This window comes from Lepidothrix coronata, unplaced genomic scaffold, assembly GCF_001604755.1.
Source record: "Lepidothrix coronata isolate B3197 unplaced genomic scaffold, Lepidothrix_coronata-1.0 Scaffold167, whole genome shotgun sequence".
Lineage (NCBI taxonomy): Eukaryota > Metazoa > Chordata > Aves > Passeriformes > Pipridae > Lepidothrix > Lepidothrix coronata.
Window position 1 is genome coordinate 1,387,188 of NW_016690347.1, and position 17,296 is coordinate 1,404,483.

The 17,296-nt window shown below is 43.5% G+C and overlaps 1 protein-coding gene across 3 annotated transcripts in view; it reads left to right on the plus strand.

The window, feature by feature from the left end:
- Positions 1 to 17,296, plus strand: part of PDE7B (phosphodiesterase 7B) — a 174,449-nt gene that overhangs the window by 92,333 nt on the left and 64,820 nt on the right. The window contains exon 1 of one of the 3 annotated variants that reach the window (XM_017829703.1): positions 1,880 to 2,200. The exons of the other annotated variants lie outside the window; for them this stretch is intronic. Coding sequence (XP_017685192.1) covers positions 1,963 to 2,200 — 238 coding nt within the window. The 5' untranslated portion in view covers positions 1,880 to 1,962. Of the gene's footprint in view, positions 1 to 1,879; positions 2,201 to 17,296 lie in introns of those variants that run through there. 3 annotated transcript variants of the gene reach the window in all.

Here is a 17,296-nt window from a genome sequence, read left to right on the forward strand (position 1 = left end):
ACTAAAATTAATTAGTTGGGGTGTAAGGTTTAAATGACCCAGTAGGCAAAGAATCTTCAAAGTCTTTTGGACTTCAGTTGCCTGGTTCATCCCTTTCTGACAGGAGCATTGCTTTAAAAAGTAATTGCACAATATGCACTAATATGAAAAACCTACAATATCTCAAGAAACCATATGAAATTAAAAACAATAAAATTTGTCTTTCTATAACCACAGATTGTATGAATGTGTTAATGCTTGTGCTACTGTACTGCACCATCTATTTGTTTTCTTTGTTCTTAACCCCTTTGTTTTATGAGTCAGGATATCCTGATGCAAAGGACTCTGCAAAATATCAGGACAACAACAATAGTATAATACTTTGGAAGTGCTTCACAATTTTCAAGACAGAGCTACTAAGTGTAGTAGGCTAATAATATGTCACTGCAGTCTGCAGTCAAAACTTTTGCAAAGCATTAGAGTTGTGAGTTTGAGGTTGGAACATTAAGATAAGCAAGGCAGAGGATTCTATAATAGGGGAAACAGCACGCTGGCCCTGCTTATGTTGATGTGAGGAGGAAAGGCTTGTGCACTTCTACATGTAAGGGTGTTAATTTTCAGTCCATTCTCTTGGATTCTCTTCCTCTGTAACGGAAGATCCTGCTTGTTTGCCAGTTTTCTTTTCCATCTGGAGAGATGGCAGAACATTGAATGTAACCTGGAGAAGATAAATGTATTAACTATGCATGCTAGGAAATATTATAATGTTTACTCAAATCCAACTAAATAAGTCCTCTGCAATTTACTGAAAACTAAGTGCTGGTGCAAAAGCTCACCCTCCACCCTTCTGCTGTACACTCAGTAAAGTAACAACTAAGGGACAGACCAGTACCAACAGCAGGCTAAAAGGGATATACTGTATAAAGGCAATATAAAAGCTGTAAAAATCGCATGGCCTCTCCAGGTCCCAGGGAAGAGCCCGTGCTGTTGCAGGGCCTAGCCCAAGGCATCCCACAATGCCGGGGAATCACTCGCTGACAGCTGCGCAGCCCCACCACGCCACCTCATTGCTGCTGCATGAGACACAGCACTGTCCCGGGCGCCTTTCCCTTGTTTTTAAAGATTAGTGATGAATAATTTTCTCTTCGTCGTAGTCTGTGAGCGATGGCCGCCACTAGGCAGTGTCCTAACGTGAACCTATTCAGGTGGAGTTTTGCCGCCGAAGCGACGAGGACCCTGCACCCTCCCCCAAAACCCTCCTTTCAGCAACTCGTTTCTCCCCGATCCCTCATGAGCCTGCACCTTCGCTGCCCTTCTGCAGGCGCGGACGGGGCGGGCGTACGAACGCAGGGCAGGCGGGGGCACCGCACGCCGCCAGCGGGGCTTGTGCTCCGCTCCCGGCCCTCGCAGCGTCCCATGAATCACCGCCCTTCTCCCGCCGAGGGCAGCCGAGGTGACGGCGGGGTTTGACTAAGAGGCCAAAACCCCCACCGGCTCCGTAGCCAGCCGAGCGAGGAGGAAGGCGGGGCGGTGGGAGCTCCCCCATGGCATCACCGCAGGGATAAAGTCAAACCGCCCCCGCCGTAGCGCCCAGCGGGGTTTGAGGGGCGGCTCTGCCGGGGCAGCCCCTCTGCCCGCGACTGCCGGGCTGCGCCAGCCCCCGCTCCGCGCCGCCGGCAGCCCGGCCCGAGCCCACGCCCCCGGTCCCGGCGCTGCGCCGGCATGAGCGGCGGCTCCGCGCCTGCCCGCCAGCCGCTGCGCCCCGGCTGCCGGCGCCTGGCGGCGGGCTGAGGGCGCGCAGAGGGCGGGCGGCGAGCGCGGCTGCCGGAGCCCGGCGCTCCTTCCTTCCGCGGGGCCGGGCGCGCCCCCTGCGTGGGGCGGCGGCGGTGGGCGGCCGGGCGCCCCCGCCCCGCTCTGGATGCCCATCGCGGCTGCTCGGGCCGGGGGGTGGCTGCGGCTCCCCGGCGCGGGGCGCGGGCCAGGATGCCGGTGCTGGAGCGCTTCTTCCCCGCGGCAGAGCCGGGCAGGCGGAGGAGGACGGGGGAAGAGCCGATGCCCTTTCCCATGGGCAGCCTGCCCGGTTATCAGCAGGGAACCCTGGCCTGGGATTTGCCCGAGATGATCAAGATGGTAAAGCTCGTTTGGAAATCCAAGGGAGAGCTCCGCGGGGCGAAGCACAGAGGGGTTCTGGAGAGCGAGGATGCCCTGGGCGGTTCGGCAGGTAAGTGTCCCCCGCCCTGCTGCTCGGAGGAGCGAGGGAGCACACGCAGCTGGGGGCCGCGGCCGGAGTCGGCCCGTCCCGTCGCGGGGCAGAGCTGCCGGGGCCCGGGGCTGGAAAGGCGCGGAGCGCTGCCTGTCCGACCGGCGGCCGGGCTGGAAAACGTGCTTTTGGCAGCTCCCTCCCCCGCGGGGACAGGCATACCGGAGTTTGTGCCGGATCTGAAACCAGGTCCATTTGCCGATGGCGCTCTCCCGGTCCAATCTGTTGCGTGGTTTTATACGCAGGGTGATAAAAGCTCGGCTGAAAACTAGAACAAGTAGCTCCGTGGCTTTGAGGCTGACCTCGGCCAGCCGCTGGGCTGGGTGCAGGCGCGGGGGAGCCTCTCCCCGGCCCGCACGGAGCTCGGCACGGCGGCCCCGCGGTCACGGTGACGGGGGAGCGGAGCCCCGGGGCCGCCGGGCAGCGCGGCCGCTGCGGGAGCTTCTCCGTTTGCTTTCGTCGTGCCTTCCGAGGGCACGGCCTGTCCTCTCACACTGCCGAACACACACCGATCTTTGCGTGCGCTGGGCTAATATCACATGCTCTGCCCGCGCTTCCCTTGTGCAAAGCGGAGCGACTCCCTTACTTGTGTGTTGTTGGCCACCGGTATGAAAAGCTTGAGACCAGTTCTTGGAGTAACGCTGCCCCATCCCACTACTTTCTCTTTACACGTGCTGTATTACTGGCTAAAGAGCACATGCTTTCCTATAAATCTTGCATGTCAGTATTTTCCTAACTCGCCAACATATGGCACCACATCACGTGATTTATGGAAGTTCGGGTTAGACTTAACTACATTTTCATTAGGTAGAGACGAGTTGTCAGGTTAGCATGGTACTTCTGTTCTAATTCTGCATCTTGACCCATGCTCCACATTGCTTATGGTTCAAAACGTCTTGCCTTATGTTGGAGGCAATATCTTCTTCTCTTGCGTCCTTCAAAACCTCTTGCCTTCTCTTGAATACAGGATCGTAAGGCTATAGTATCAACTGCTAATGTTTTATTCTCCTGTAATTGTATTACTGTGATTTAATAGACTTAGTGAAACTGTGTGGCTCATTCCTTCAGAACTCTGCATTATCTTATCTCTGCAACTTGGTCACTAAATTCTTCCAATGCACTCAGTCTTCAAAGATTATGTCTTCACCTTCCGTTGGTGTGCCCTTTATCAAGATCTATAATTGACAGTATTTTGTACAAGAATAATTTAATTTCTTAGGCAAAATAACCTCACTGTAGGTATTCAAAGTGCCTGTGTGTGTATGTATGTATGTATTCTCTGTGTAATTGTATAAATAAACTTGAATATTAAATAAGAATCGGTGTATCACTTTTGAATGCCCACTAAGGTTGACTGGTTGGCCATTGTGTGTTCATTATTTCAGATGTTTGCAGTTTAACCAAAAAATGCTGGGTTCCCTTCTGTTTTTGAAAAAGGGAAGATAGTTCTTTGGCTCTGAGGAAGATGTACAATTGGCCACCCCACCCTTTGGGAATCACTTCAGCTTAAAAGAATAATAAGTAAGAGTATTGTGGATAATGAAAGAGAAGGTCAAATTGCTCTTTAAGGCATGGAGCAAATCAGCTGGGAATGTACCGTAGCCAACCTGGGAGATTGAGGTTTGTGTGGTGAATGCCGAGTGTTCAGAGATGGACCCTAATCAAACAACCTAAGAAATGCTGCATTGGTTACACCTTATGTTTGAGTCATAGTGGTTTTTCAGTGTGCTTGTGTTTTATCTGGTGAAATTACTTTCATTAGGTAACAAATGAGATTCGCCGTCAGATTCCCAGAGGCAAGTAAAAATGAGCATGAATGTACAGAGACAGATTAGTCCACTAGCAGGATGTGAGTAACTTGCATTTACTCAAATGGCCATTAATCGTATCCTGTGGAGGGACAGTCCTCTTCATGATGCCAGATCCTATTTCATAAGCTCAGCTTGCACCAGTACAAATCAGAGCAGAAGATGACTCTTAACTCTCAACACTTTAAATACGAATCATCAGACAGTTTGTGAACCAGACCTGGGTTGCTGGTTTTTCCTCCTCAGCAACAGTCATCCTAGTAGTTTTCCCTCTTGTGGTTTCATTTTAGTCACTTTAAGTACATTGGAGTATGTGGGAAAACCAGTAAATGCTGAAATCTAGTATGCTTTATTAAGTGCAGAGTCAAAGAATGCAGAAATGGGAAGAGAAGATAGTCATTTGGAAGACTCAGTAGTTTGAAGTACTCAGCTTCATGTTTGTATGGTGTTTTGTACATGTTTGACTCCTTAAAAAAATGAACAAAACTGTATCATTTACATGTTATAAAAAAGGCAGTACATAGTTGGGAATCAGATTTTCTTCAAGTGAAGTTAAAGCAAATAAGTTCTGCTTGAGGTACTGCTAGCTAGGCAAATAAATGTTGATTGTTCAGTAGTAGAGTTCACAACACTTTCCACATCAAGGGCTTTTTCATTTGAATTTGTAAGTGTTCATGTGATAACTCATGTCCTGTTATCACATCCTCATAAAACTACTTTGCTTACAGTAGAAGAGGAAATAGGTATGAATTCTGGAAGGAAACTGTCAGGATTTCTGCCTTGCTTGATCATGATAATAGAGATTTAGCTAAGCAAATTGGTTTCCTTGCCTGAGTGATTGGAGTGGGTTTTGAGCTGGCTTTCAAGAAAGTTACAACTCTCTGAGGGTGAGGAGGAAGGAGAGCTATATCTGCACATGATGTGAGTTCTGTGGATGGCAGTGTCTTGGGGACCCACATAGCCATAATTTATACCACATTCCTCTTTCCTGAGGTAGGAGTAGAGAGATGCTAGAGAGCAAAACTATCTGTGTGTCCTGAGCTCTCAAATGTAAGACCTATGTCTGTGTCTTTCATCTTGTTCAGTACTGAGAATAAGCTGTTTAATCTCCCTGCAAAAAAAGTGTTTGCAAGACATCATGCAGCATATAGCTGGGATGAATGAAGAACTCTGATCTCACAGAGGTTGCCTGCCTAGGATGATGATGATTTATTTTCACTGCCAAAGCAATAAAATTCACATCTTGAGCCTTCTTGTTGCACTGCTTTTTAAAGTTAATATCAGTTAAAACTACAGACCTTTCTCCTGCTCCTGGCCTGCTGTTGCTTGGTAACTCTTTTTTTCCCCCATTTCAATCCCTGACCAAATCAGCACGAAACTGTGGTTTGGTGAAACCTCTCTCTGGCTGTGCCAGAAGCCATTTTGGTGGGAAATTGGTGTAATTTGATATCATTCCTTATAGTGTTTTGAATAGATTACTTGCAAGCCAGTCCTTTTGACTTGATTAAAATAACAGCATGTGTTGATTCTTACCTTAAACTATGTTGATCTCTAGGAGGGAACTGTGTTCTGTTTATGACCCTAACTTTTTTATCACCCTTTCCTAGAGTTCAGCAGTATCTTTGCAGATTAAACCTTATCAGGGAACGGGTACAGGTTTGCCTCCAAGAGTCTTCCTTATGAGCATTAGCAACCTCTTAAACTTGCAGTGATCATCCCAGATAACTCCAGAGAGACTTTGTGTATTGAGTGTTGCACGTGTGCAGACATGCAAGACTTTCAGAGAAGGTGCAGTGCTACTTAGAATTATCAAGGTCTGTTGAGAACACTGGGTTTTTTGAAAAAACTCTGAACGTTTTTTTCCACTTATCTCTCTCTGTCTGTACATATTTTCTCAGAAATGTAGGTTCTGATTCATGAATGCATCACACTTCTTAACTGATGAGTCCCTTTGCCATGAGTAGGAAAAACAAACCAGTACTGCACATCACTCCTATTACAGTTTGCTTCTGGGAAAATTTCTGTCGGTTGTTGGTGTGTCTGTTTGCTTCTCCTCTTCAATCAACAGTCTCCTTTCCAATTCAGTAATCCATTCAAATGTCTTGCCATTGTCCAAACTGATGTTGCTCTTTCAAACTTTACAGCTATGTGCTGAGCAATCCTTGTGATACACCCGTTAGAGAGGTCAGAGTCAAATCATATGTGCTTCTTTGGTGGTCACTTGAAGGTCTTCCCTAAAGTTATACACAGGACCTCCCAAAGACTCAGTTCTTCATGGTGTCCAAGGAAACATGCCTTCTACTTAATTTTTTTTTTTATATAACAACTTTTATCATGCTGTGCAATAGCTTTGCTGTGCTTGTTAAAATAAACTTCATGCTTCCTCTTCCCATCATTGCATCTGGAATCTGACCCAAAATGATTTGAGTCAGAAGGAACCTTTAGAGATAATCTAGTTCCGTCCTTCCTGCCATGAACAAGAACAGGGACCTTCCACTAAACCGGGTTGCTCAAATTTGCATCCAACCTAGCCTTGAACACTTCCAGGGATGGGGCATTCACAGCTCCTCTGGGCAACCTGTTCATGTGTGTACTTGCTGAATTGTGTTTAGTTGGGACACCTTGAAACTTGTGCATGTGTTTGTAGTTCCACTGTAATAACTAATAATCATAAAATGCTTAAAATCTGTGAATTACTGAGAACCAAATGGGGGTTTGGCTAACAGCTTCAAAAGGTCATCATTTTGTGTAACTGATGTTGAGTATGTAGGTGCCACAGATGTAGATCCAAGCAGTAAATAAAACATGGGAGCTATGAAATGGCATTATCCTAGCATCTGACCAGTCTCCTGTGTTATTCCTTAGGTTGAAATCAGCTTTCAGCTTTGTTTATGTCCTGCTGAGAGATGCACAGCAGGCAGGAGGGCAGCTTGCTATATATTTCCTTTATTTTTCCTCCACCAAGTTTTATGTTGAGACTTGTTAAATCCATTACGGTTACTAGGGACAAAGAAAGTGAATTTGATAGGATCAAGGCTACCTGTGGCAACTTTGTCTGCTCTCTGACTGTTGTGTTGGAACACCAGCCCCTGAGAAGAAGTATGCTCTTCTATATTCTTGTGAAGAGCTGGTTGAATCAGTGGGACTGTGTGTGATGATCTCATTAAGAACAGTGAAATGAGACACTGTCCAGTACCACTTCTAAAGTGTGTGTAAAGTAGACCAAGAGATAGAATTCGGAGTACATCTGTAGGTAGTGCTGTTCAAACATAACTCTTCAGTTTGCTGGCTGAACATAAGTTAATAATACATGTAAATTTGGGTTATTTTTTCCAAAAGACTTTGGTAATTAGAGAATTATGTTCAAAGATTAAAAAAAATAATTTTGAGACATTAAATTGTTCAAATTAAGGCCCTTATTTAGCACCTAGCTCTTTATCTTAAAGTATTTTTAAAATATAGTATAGAATGAGAAGTTGAACTGCTAGTGGAAATCTTTGGTTTTGAATATGTCAAAATGAGCTGATGTGAGTGTGTTTGTCAACCAAAATCTGTTTATTTTGTGAGTCCAAATTTTCACTCAGTTCTACTTAGCCACTGTACTTAACCACTCTCTTTTACTTCATTCCTATGTAAATTTTCTGTTGAGGATTTGTTAGGATTTTGGGATATTGTTTAAGTTGGAAGTGACCTTGAAGATGACCAAGTCCAACCATTAACCTAGCACTGCCATGTCCACCAAAATAAGAGCTAGACCAGGGATAAAGAAAGAAGAAATAATCTGAAAATCTCACTGATTTCTGAATGGTCTTTCAGTTCAGCCTGGCTGGCGCATTTTTTGTTTGCATTATTGTTGGAAATGTTGGAAAACAGAATTTATTTGCAGAAATACTTGGAGAAGCAATTTGAGCAGCTGTTCAGTTACGTACAGCCACGAAAGAGAGAAAAAAGATTACAATATTATAGAGTTAAGACTGCAGGATAAAGTGAGGAGATAAAATGTAATTGCCCAGGTTGGATGTTGGCCAGCATGAAGAAGGGAATGCTGCTGGTGTGCTAGAAAAGTGACAGAGGTGGTATGTCAACTCTGCTGAAAACTATAGACACAAATAGAGCAAATTCTGGTGAGCTGCGAAATGGTGGACAGATCTGTGGTTTTCAGTGAAGCTGTTCTAAATATCAGGAGCCAAAGATGTGGCTTTATATGTAAAAATAGTGTTTCTAAAGGAAAAGCTACTACACTATAATATAAATGGAATTTTTTGGTTGTGGTTTTTTTATGGGTTTTTGGTTTTGTTGTTTTTATATTATTGTTTGCTTCATTAGGGTTAAAGCCAATGGCTTTATTTTACTTTGGTAAATTGTCTCTTAAATTCTCTATACTCTGTGAAGAATTCAACTGAGAAGTGGCTACCAATAGTAAGTATTAGTGATATTAGCCATCATTAGTGGTGATGATTTTCTGTATTGCTTAAATGTTGTGAGAGAAATGTTTAAAATGCACGGTGGGAGGTGTGGTACTGCATCTAACTTCCAATGCTTCTAAAGTAGGAATAGCGCATTCTATGCAACGTATTTGCTATTTCAGCCCTTCTTCATAGCAAACGTATTTTGTGGTTTGTCATGCGTAAAACTGCTTGGAGACATGCATCCCAGACAGCTTTCTGTAGTCCTGCTTTATGAAGTGTGAGTTTGGCTTTCCATCCAGGCAACAAAAGAAAAAGGGTGCTCATGTCACCATTTTCTTCACTATGATGTGAGAATCTATTCAGACCCCCTTCCCAGAGCTCTGCTTTGAGAATATGCTAAACCGTGTTGCTTATGATAGCTCACAGGCTGCCAAACTGCTGTCACATTTCCAAGGGGCATCTTTATGAATGGGCAAACTTGTCTGAATTGGAGTTGTTCTGCAGGAACTCACTGGTGTCAGCTTTGAAAAAAGTCAGCTGACCTCAGGCCGTTTCTTCACAGCAGTTATGCACCTGGTTCTGGCCATAATGCTCTAAAACATGCTAGTCCTCCTTTCTTCCTTTGGTCTGGACTAAAAAGTGAAACACTCTTGACACTTAAAACATGCTTTGACATTTGTTAAAAACTTTTTATAAGTCCTCCTAACCTTGTTCAAAAAGAGCATTTAGCCTGCTAAATTCTGGGATAAATTACATTAACTTAAGTACTCTAATGGTTTGTGGTACAGACTTGCAAACACAAGATGTCTTAGCTCTTCATTTTTTTCCTCATCTTGCAACATAAAATTTCTTCTGTCACTGTTATGGCTACAAACGAACAAACTCTGTATGGCAGAAGAAATAAATCCTTCTTGCAGGATAAAGCATTCTTTTGGCTCTCCTGTGAACAGCCAGCTATGGTTTTCCCTTTCCCCTCCTCAAATCACCACAAGATCATAAGAGTTCCTTGTTTTAACCTGTTACCTGCTAGGAAGAGGCATAGTCTTGTGAAAGTTCCTGATGCTGCAAAGATGAACGTAGTGTGGTCTAAGGTGTGTACAAAGAAGAAAGTCCAACACAGCAAGGGTTTAGCAGACTCAACATCGAGAGTACTGCTGTCAAATCTGCCTTTCATTGCAGTAGAGGGGCAAAACACTTCCATTTGAACAGAATACCATGAAATTCAGGTATCCTACAAATTTCTGTCAGAAAATAAGATTTTGTAAATCAGTTGACAAAAGACAATGACAATCTTTGGGAGTGCTACCCTATGGGGGTGCTCCCCAGGCCAAGTTGCTGAGGACCTGGTTCAAATTGCACTGAAGCTAGGGGCAGTCTTTCCGTGGACATGGATGGGCTTTGTTCTAAACCCCGATGTTCAGTAGTACTTCTGGGTAAAAATCCTGTGGAAGGTGTACTCTTAAGTGTCTCTTTATACACAGGAGACCATTTGGAGAAATTGCTGTAAACTTCCCCAGCTGTGATCCTTTTTGAAGGGGAAGTGTGTAAAACTCCATTTCCTTCGGGAGACTGTGAAATCCTTTAATCTGTAGCCAGCTCTGGTTTGTGTGTGCTATCTCAGTGTTCTCCTGCTATCCCTGACCTAAGGTAAGGACAAAGTATTAACTCAAAGGCCTATGTAATAGATGTTCTGTGCAGGTGCAGTTAGAAATGAAGTGTTATCCTGGAGGGTTTTCAGAACTCACTGTGCTGTGGCAGGCATTGCTTCATTCCTGCTACTTAAGCACCGCCTTGAGATTGAATGTTTTGTTTTTAGCTGCTGGAATTACAGATCAGCCAGGAGAATAACTCTAAACTAGGTACTGCACAGCAGTGTTGGAACACTGCTTTTGAAAGTTAAATCGTAAAGCAGGTTCATGAAGTAGAAGAAATTAGTTTTAAGCTTGCTGGAGCTATGTTTCAAAATAGTCAAAAGCTGGTGAATATTCAATTAAAAATTATAAAGAATAATTGGAAAATGCAGGCACAGAACTTTCTTAAGACAACAAAATTTTGACAGGTGCAGAAAACACCTTAAGCACACAGCCCACTAGCCTGTTTTTTAATAGCTGTTGACTAAGTTCTTCCTTGTCTAATAAGAAGTGGTTCCCTGAGCAAGCTTTCCGTTAGTTAAGGTTAGCAGCAGTTAATCCTCAGGGGGTTATCGTTTCATGTATCTGATTATCAGGAGACCGTGTTCAGTGAAGCACCCAGGTGCTTATCCAAATTGCGGTCTGTTCCAAACTTCACTTATCCAAACATCTTCCAAACAGTTCATGTGTGCAAATCTTAAGCTGGAAATCTCGTAATTACAGGCTTTCATGGAAGATTTCTTATTTCCTGCTTCCAGCCTGAGTGGATATACTGCAGGAACAGCTGCCTTCACAGTAATTCGGCAATTGCATTTCTAATTCCAAATGGAACTGAGAGAATAAAGGGGTGTGAGATACTGGGCTTCTGTGAAGTGCCAAAAAGAGCGATTTGATCCAGTTTGGGTTTTGCATGCAGGTTTGTCTCATTAAAAGAAGTGGGAGGAGAGAAAGAATTCTGCATGCTCTGCTTTCAGATTTTTTTAATGATACAGATTATATTCAGCCACAGTAACAGTGAGAAACAGAAAACTGTGTGCCAGAGATTCTGAACTTCATACACGTTGCACAGCTATTACACTTGCTTTCTCTTCTTCCTGAAAACACTAGTGAGCCTACATTTTATGCTCTCATTTGGGAACTAAAGCTAACTGAATAAATTAGTACTGGTGATAGTACTGGGCCTTTCTTGAACTCAGTTCTGTGTGTGTGTGTAAAAGAGGTGTGTTGCTTTCCATGACCACTGGAAAAGAGACTAAGCAGAGAGGAATTTACTGCACAGATGAGAACTACCACCCTAAAATGGCAGAGGAGCGAAGCTTTTAGGTGAGACACTGTAAGCATACACTTCCAAGCAGGATCATTTTGAACATCCTGCTTAGAGTCAGCAAACTGAGAGCTCTGAAGAAAGCTGAGCAGTGAGGAACAGAGAGCCTTAAGAGGAGACGAGCAATGGGTAGAAGTTGGAGGGAGAGAAGAGGAATTTCTTGGTGCTGTTCAGTCCACTAGCATGTCTCATTTAAGTTTAATCCCGAGTTCCCTCCTTGTCAGTCATGAGAAGGCAACGATCACTGCTGTATGCCAGTGCTGGCACAGCTTTTTCCCCATCTTCTTTCTGTCAAGTAGTCCTGCCCTCTCATTGAAAACCATAATTGCAGCTGTGGATAAGGGCATGGTGACACTGATAAGATGGGCTTGGTGCAGTCATGCATTGACTCTCAGAGGCTTTGCTTTAAGGAGCATCTTGTGCATTGTGAATTACCAGCTTTTCTAGCTTCATGCATCTCAGCCAAAGTGATGAAATAGCAAGGATAGCAACTCAAAGTTACAGTGGCATGGGGGCTCATGTTGAAGACATGCTGCAGGGATGAGCATACAGGAGCTGTTACAAGACCACACTAATTCATCTTAATGAGTAATCAGGAGGTTTCAGCATGATATCTTGTGTTTCTTCCTGAATGTAACTAACTTGCCCACGGTAGAAGTGAAAAGAGTAGAAGAACTTAAGGGGCTAGTGCTGATAACATACTGCATACAAGGTGAAGTGCAGCAAATAGTACTAAGTAGCTTAAGACAGAAATGTGCTTAAAGACCCTATTTTACCCGTGGAGAAAATAAGAGAGTCAGAAGAACAGGATTTTCCTATCTTAACTAGACTGGGATGTATTCACTGAGTGGTTGGCATGGCTTACCTGTGAGAAATGTATGATCTTTGACAAGATTTCACAGAGCCTCAGTAGGACCTGGATGCTTAGATCTTCATGAATAATTAGGTCTGAAGTTCTGTTTTGTTAAGATAGAAGTCTGACTTTAAGTGTCTAAGAAGCTACCTGATTAGTGTTAAATAAATGCTTAAGCTACCTACAGAATACACTGTTCTGATTTTCTGAGTTACAAGATGCAATCTGTAAAATGCAATCATCTGTTGAAGGTGTGTAGCTGTTAAATCATATTTACATTAAAAAGATGGAATTCAGAATAAGGTTATAACGCCTAACTAGGCAGACTCGACAAGCTATTTAATTTCTCAGTGGAATAGCAATAGAACAAATCTTCCCTTCCCCCATTGCCAGCCACGCACATCATTAAATATGTACTTAGTAGCTGGCAAAACAGACTAAATGTTAAACTAACTTTGCTAAGAGTGAGCTTGAATTCTCATACTGAAAATGCAAGGTACCTTATTTAAATGTTGGCCCCTTGACAGAATCCGTACCACAGGCCTCCCAAGACCGTCACTAATCTTTTTGTAGGTACCCTGTAGCCAAAAATGTGCTGATGTCTGGCTTTGCACAGACTGGAGACCTGGGAGATTATATGTTTTGAATAGGATCAAATGACTAGAAGGGGAGAGCACTCTATACTTAGCTGTCTTGTCACACAGACAGAAAAATGTTTTGCATGTGACCTTGTTAACAGCATGATTTAAGAGTAACACTGTGAAGTAGGGGCAGAGCTACTGAAGCTTGGGTAATTTGAGAATCCATGTTTTTCTGGTCATCTGCTTAATTACTTTTTTCCCTCCATTCTCCCATTTAGACTTAGTGACTTCAATTTTCATGCTGACTTCAGATCTCATGGAGAGATGAGGGTGAGAAAATCTAAGACAGCTAGAAGATCCGATCTCCCGGGGCCAGTTCTCCTCCATGTTAGAAAAGCAGAGCAATAGTTCAATAGAGGATTTCTTTTTCACCATCACTGTCAACTCCTCAATTTCTCTTAACAGTCACTTTCATACTGCAAAGTCCGTCCAGGCATGTTCCTCAGCCACAGTGCCTTTGAGTGTTTTTCCAAATTAATACGATCAAGCTTACTACCTCACTACAAATTAATTATCTTTTGTTGCAATCTTGTGTCTTCAACATAACTGGATCCCAGACCTGCAGTCTTATTTGCCTCTTCTCTATTTCAGGTGGTCTGAAATCTTCCCTTCCTGCTGCCTCCACCTCTCTGCACAGTAGATTTTCACTGATGCTTCTTTCAACAGAAAATTGACATCCCTGTCCCTCTCACTCCCTCTTCCTCCTTTTTTAGAGGCAGAGTTTTCTTTCCTCTACTGAAGGATAGCACATGGTAGATAAGACTGTTTCCTGTTGGAGTCTGCAGACAATGTCCTGTACAAATACAGCTTTCTCGGTCACTGTATCAATGACTTGTGAAATGTCTCATAAATATCTGTTCCCTAGCTCAAGTGAATAGAACTCCTGTTTTTCCCCAGATACCAGCCCACACCTTATTTTAGTTAGGTTAGATGAAACCACTGGGACGACTGTCACCGTGCAAAGGCAGGCATGCTGCCAACCAGCAACTATTTAAATTACGTGTCTCAGCCAGGGGTATATGTTCTGTGCCCTGGAGGAGCTTCTCTTTCACTTCTGTCCAGAAGGATAGAGTAGATACCAAAACTTAATTTTCTGTGAAAACCTTGTTGGGTACTGGGTCACAAACGTTGCAATCACCAAAACTGTATGGCTTGTTCTAAGTGAACTGGTAACATGCTGCCGGTACAAACTTTTTTGGCTTTAATATCGTTGCAGAAAAGTTCTGTTCCAGTTCCCAGAAACATCTTTTTATCAAGAGAAAGTCCTCAGCCTCCTGTGAGTGAGCACAAGCAGGGCATGCAGCAGCAAAACTTTGTATATGACTCACGTTGCTGTTGCAGTTAAGCTACTGAAAAAGTAAAACAGAACCATCAGAGCCACACACAGAGGCAGAAGTGGAAGAAGCGAAGATCAAATAAAATGAAGCAGCATGATAGTAAAAAGAAAAGCACAGAAAAATACGAATGCCAGACAGATGGCTTGGGTGGGGAGCACAACTAGTCTTTGGGATATCAGAACAGTTGGATGACTGTTTTAAAACCTTCTTAGAGAGGGAAACCAGTAATTTAACCAGATTGGACAAGGATAGAGCAAAAATAAGCTGCACCGAAATGAAGAAAGAACAACTTCTTAGGCATTATTGGTGTAGTGCTACATTACATTACAAATCATAGAATAGTTTGGGTCAGAAGGGGCCTCAGAGATCATCTAGTTCCAACCTCCCTGCCATGGGCTGAGAAACCTTCCACTAGACCAGGTTTCTCAAAGCCCCGTCCAAGCTGGCTTTGAACACTTACAGGGATGGGGCAGCCACAGCTTCTCTGGACAACCTGTTCCAATGCCTCACCACCCTCTCAGTTAAGAATTTCCTATATCTAATCCTTCAGTCTGAAGCCATCTCCCCTTGTTCTATTTCTTCATTCCCTTATAAAAAGATGGAATAAGAAAATGCATTCTTTAAGGCTCGATATGGGTGTTGGTGGAAGGTGGACAGTGAGGAGGCAACAAGTCACAAAATATGTGGCATTCAGTCCCCTCTGGGGACAGGAGTACTTATTCTTTGGAGGGGAAGGGGAGATGGAACAATTGAAACTATTTTCGCAGTTACTTCTCTCCCTTTGTTATCAAATGTAAAATCTGCAAATACAGATGTTACAGTGGAACAGGGAAGATCTGGGCAAATATTTTATTTTGCTGTATCTGTTTACAAGATGTTTCTACAAATTAAAAAACATGGGGGAAATACTGAAAAAAAATAAAACAGAGCCACCTGCCAGCTCCCATTGCCTGGAGTGGTGTATCTTCCTGCTTGCTTTGAGTGGAAAGCCACCCCTGAATGCTTGACTAGCTGAGAGAGGCTAAGTCAAGCTGGTGGAGCCACAGATGGTGATTTTCCTAAATCACCAGTCACAGACTCTGAAAATGCAACCTGCAAACTGTTACCAAAGGAGATGGCTTTCAAAAAGCTGTCTCTACTGCTTGAAAAGCAGAGGCGGGAGGAGGATGGGTGACCACTATGATGGGTTTTCTATATGAGTCTGTTATAAGATGCAGGGTGGAGGAAGGAACTGACTTTCTTCTATTTCCTTTTTAGCTACTGAAGGCGTGAACTAATTTACAGGAAAGGTGCTAGGCTTTTTTGGGGGCGGGGGGAGGTGTGGAGAACAAAGGCTCTGTGTGTAACTTAACGCCTCCAGGGGGAAGTCAACTAGCATTTAGAGCTCTTAGATTCCAGTGTGCAACAGATCAGAAATGAGGTTAGAGTGTCAGCCATCAAAATACACACAGAAACCACTTTAAGGAGGCATGAATTATGCATGAGGCAGTCAGAAGCTTCTCAGGGCTAACTATGTTGACCTGTCACAGGTGATCTGTGCATTGGCTCAGTGGTGGTCTGGTGGTGCCTTCTTGCTGTGTGGCGACCGGGTTGTATTTCCTGGGCTGCAGGACGGCGTGGAGATTGAAAGTAGACCTGTGTCTCTGGCTTGGGCTGCTCAGCACATCGAGAGTATAGTTGTACAGAGCTAAACAGGGCCACAAATGGGGAATCAAAAGGAATGCATTTCTTTCCATGCTGTTGCAGACCCTCTTTGTACAGCAGATTTAAGCAACCTCAGGCAGGAGAGACTTTGAGCTGCCATGGCACCTTTCCAGGATCTAATAAGAACTTGAAATAGAGCCCAAGCCCTAAATGCACTTTATTTAGGCTGAGAGTGGCAGTTTTTATTACTGCTGTAATTCAACAGGAAAAAGCTTATAATTTTGTTTTTGAGTTTCTAGCTTTGAAACTAGATGGACTTAGGGAGCTTTCATGTTAATTAACAGGTAAGATGAGGGCCAAACCCTTCTCATTCTGGATTTACTTTGCCATCAGTGCTGACCTTCCGCACAGAGATTATTATGCTTGCTAGTGAGGTAAAAACAGAGTTTATATCATAGTCTCCTCTACAGTTCACCTTTAAAACCAGCCCGCAGCATATGGGTACAGATGGATGATAGCTTTGGAAACCATGGTGGTATGTTGGAAGTTCCTGCCCACAAGTTCATTAGACAGGTTATTTAACATATTTAACATATTTTACATTGAGGGAGGCTAGGGATGTTTCCATGCTCCTCTAACATACCAGAGCTAGAGGGATGATACCTTCAGCAGCATGGCAGTTACTTCATAAACCAATATACACTTTGAGTACCATCACTTAACCTTCTCTATGCTTGAAGGTTGGTGACTGCTGGGAAGACTTACTGTTGTTGAAAACAATGGCCTGTTAGCAAGACCAGCTACCAGTATGGCTGTTGTAACAGAACAGATTGCACCCCATATTTTGTAACTGACTCAGCCCTTCCCAATTTCCCAGATTGAACCAGAAGGGAATTTTTTTTGCTGTCTGACCCCATTTGGTTTGCTTGAGGCCCAGTAAAGCATAAAGTAAAGCCAAGGTTGTAAGAATCACTCAGCTGCAGCTCTAATCCTTCCTCTAGAACTTTTAATTTACTGATTTATGGCTTTCATTTTTTTAAATAGGTATATTCCTTTTCCAAATTTTAAAACAAGGAAAAGTAAAATGGCAGTTGATCAGCAAAGCTGACTTCTCAGGAAAACTAACACAAAAATCAGTTTTGATGTGCTATTGAAGGAATTAAATGGTACTCATCCCCAGAAGTTTGTAAGTATGTCTAATTCAACCAAGGAATATTTATTTACACTATGTATAGACTGCTGATCTGTAATTTATGATTCTATGCCTTCAGAAAAAAATTATCACAGTTTAAGATACTTTGTGTTTATCCTGATGATAATTAAAATCATTCAAGTGTAGCTGTCCGTTTGTCCACTATGGCCCACTCTGCCCCACTTTGTGCTAGCAAAGAATGAGACAGAGGAGCTAAG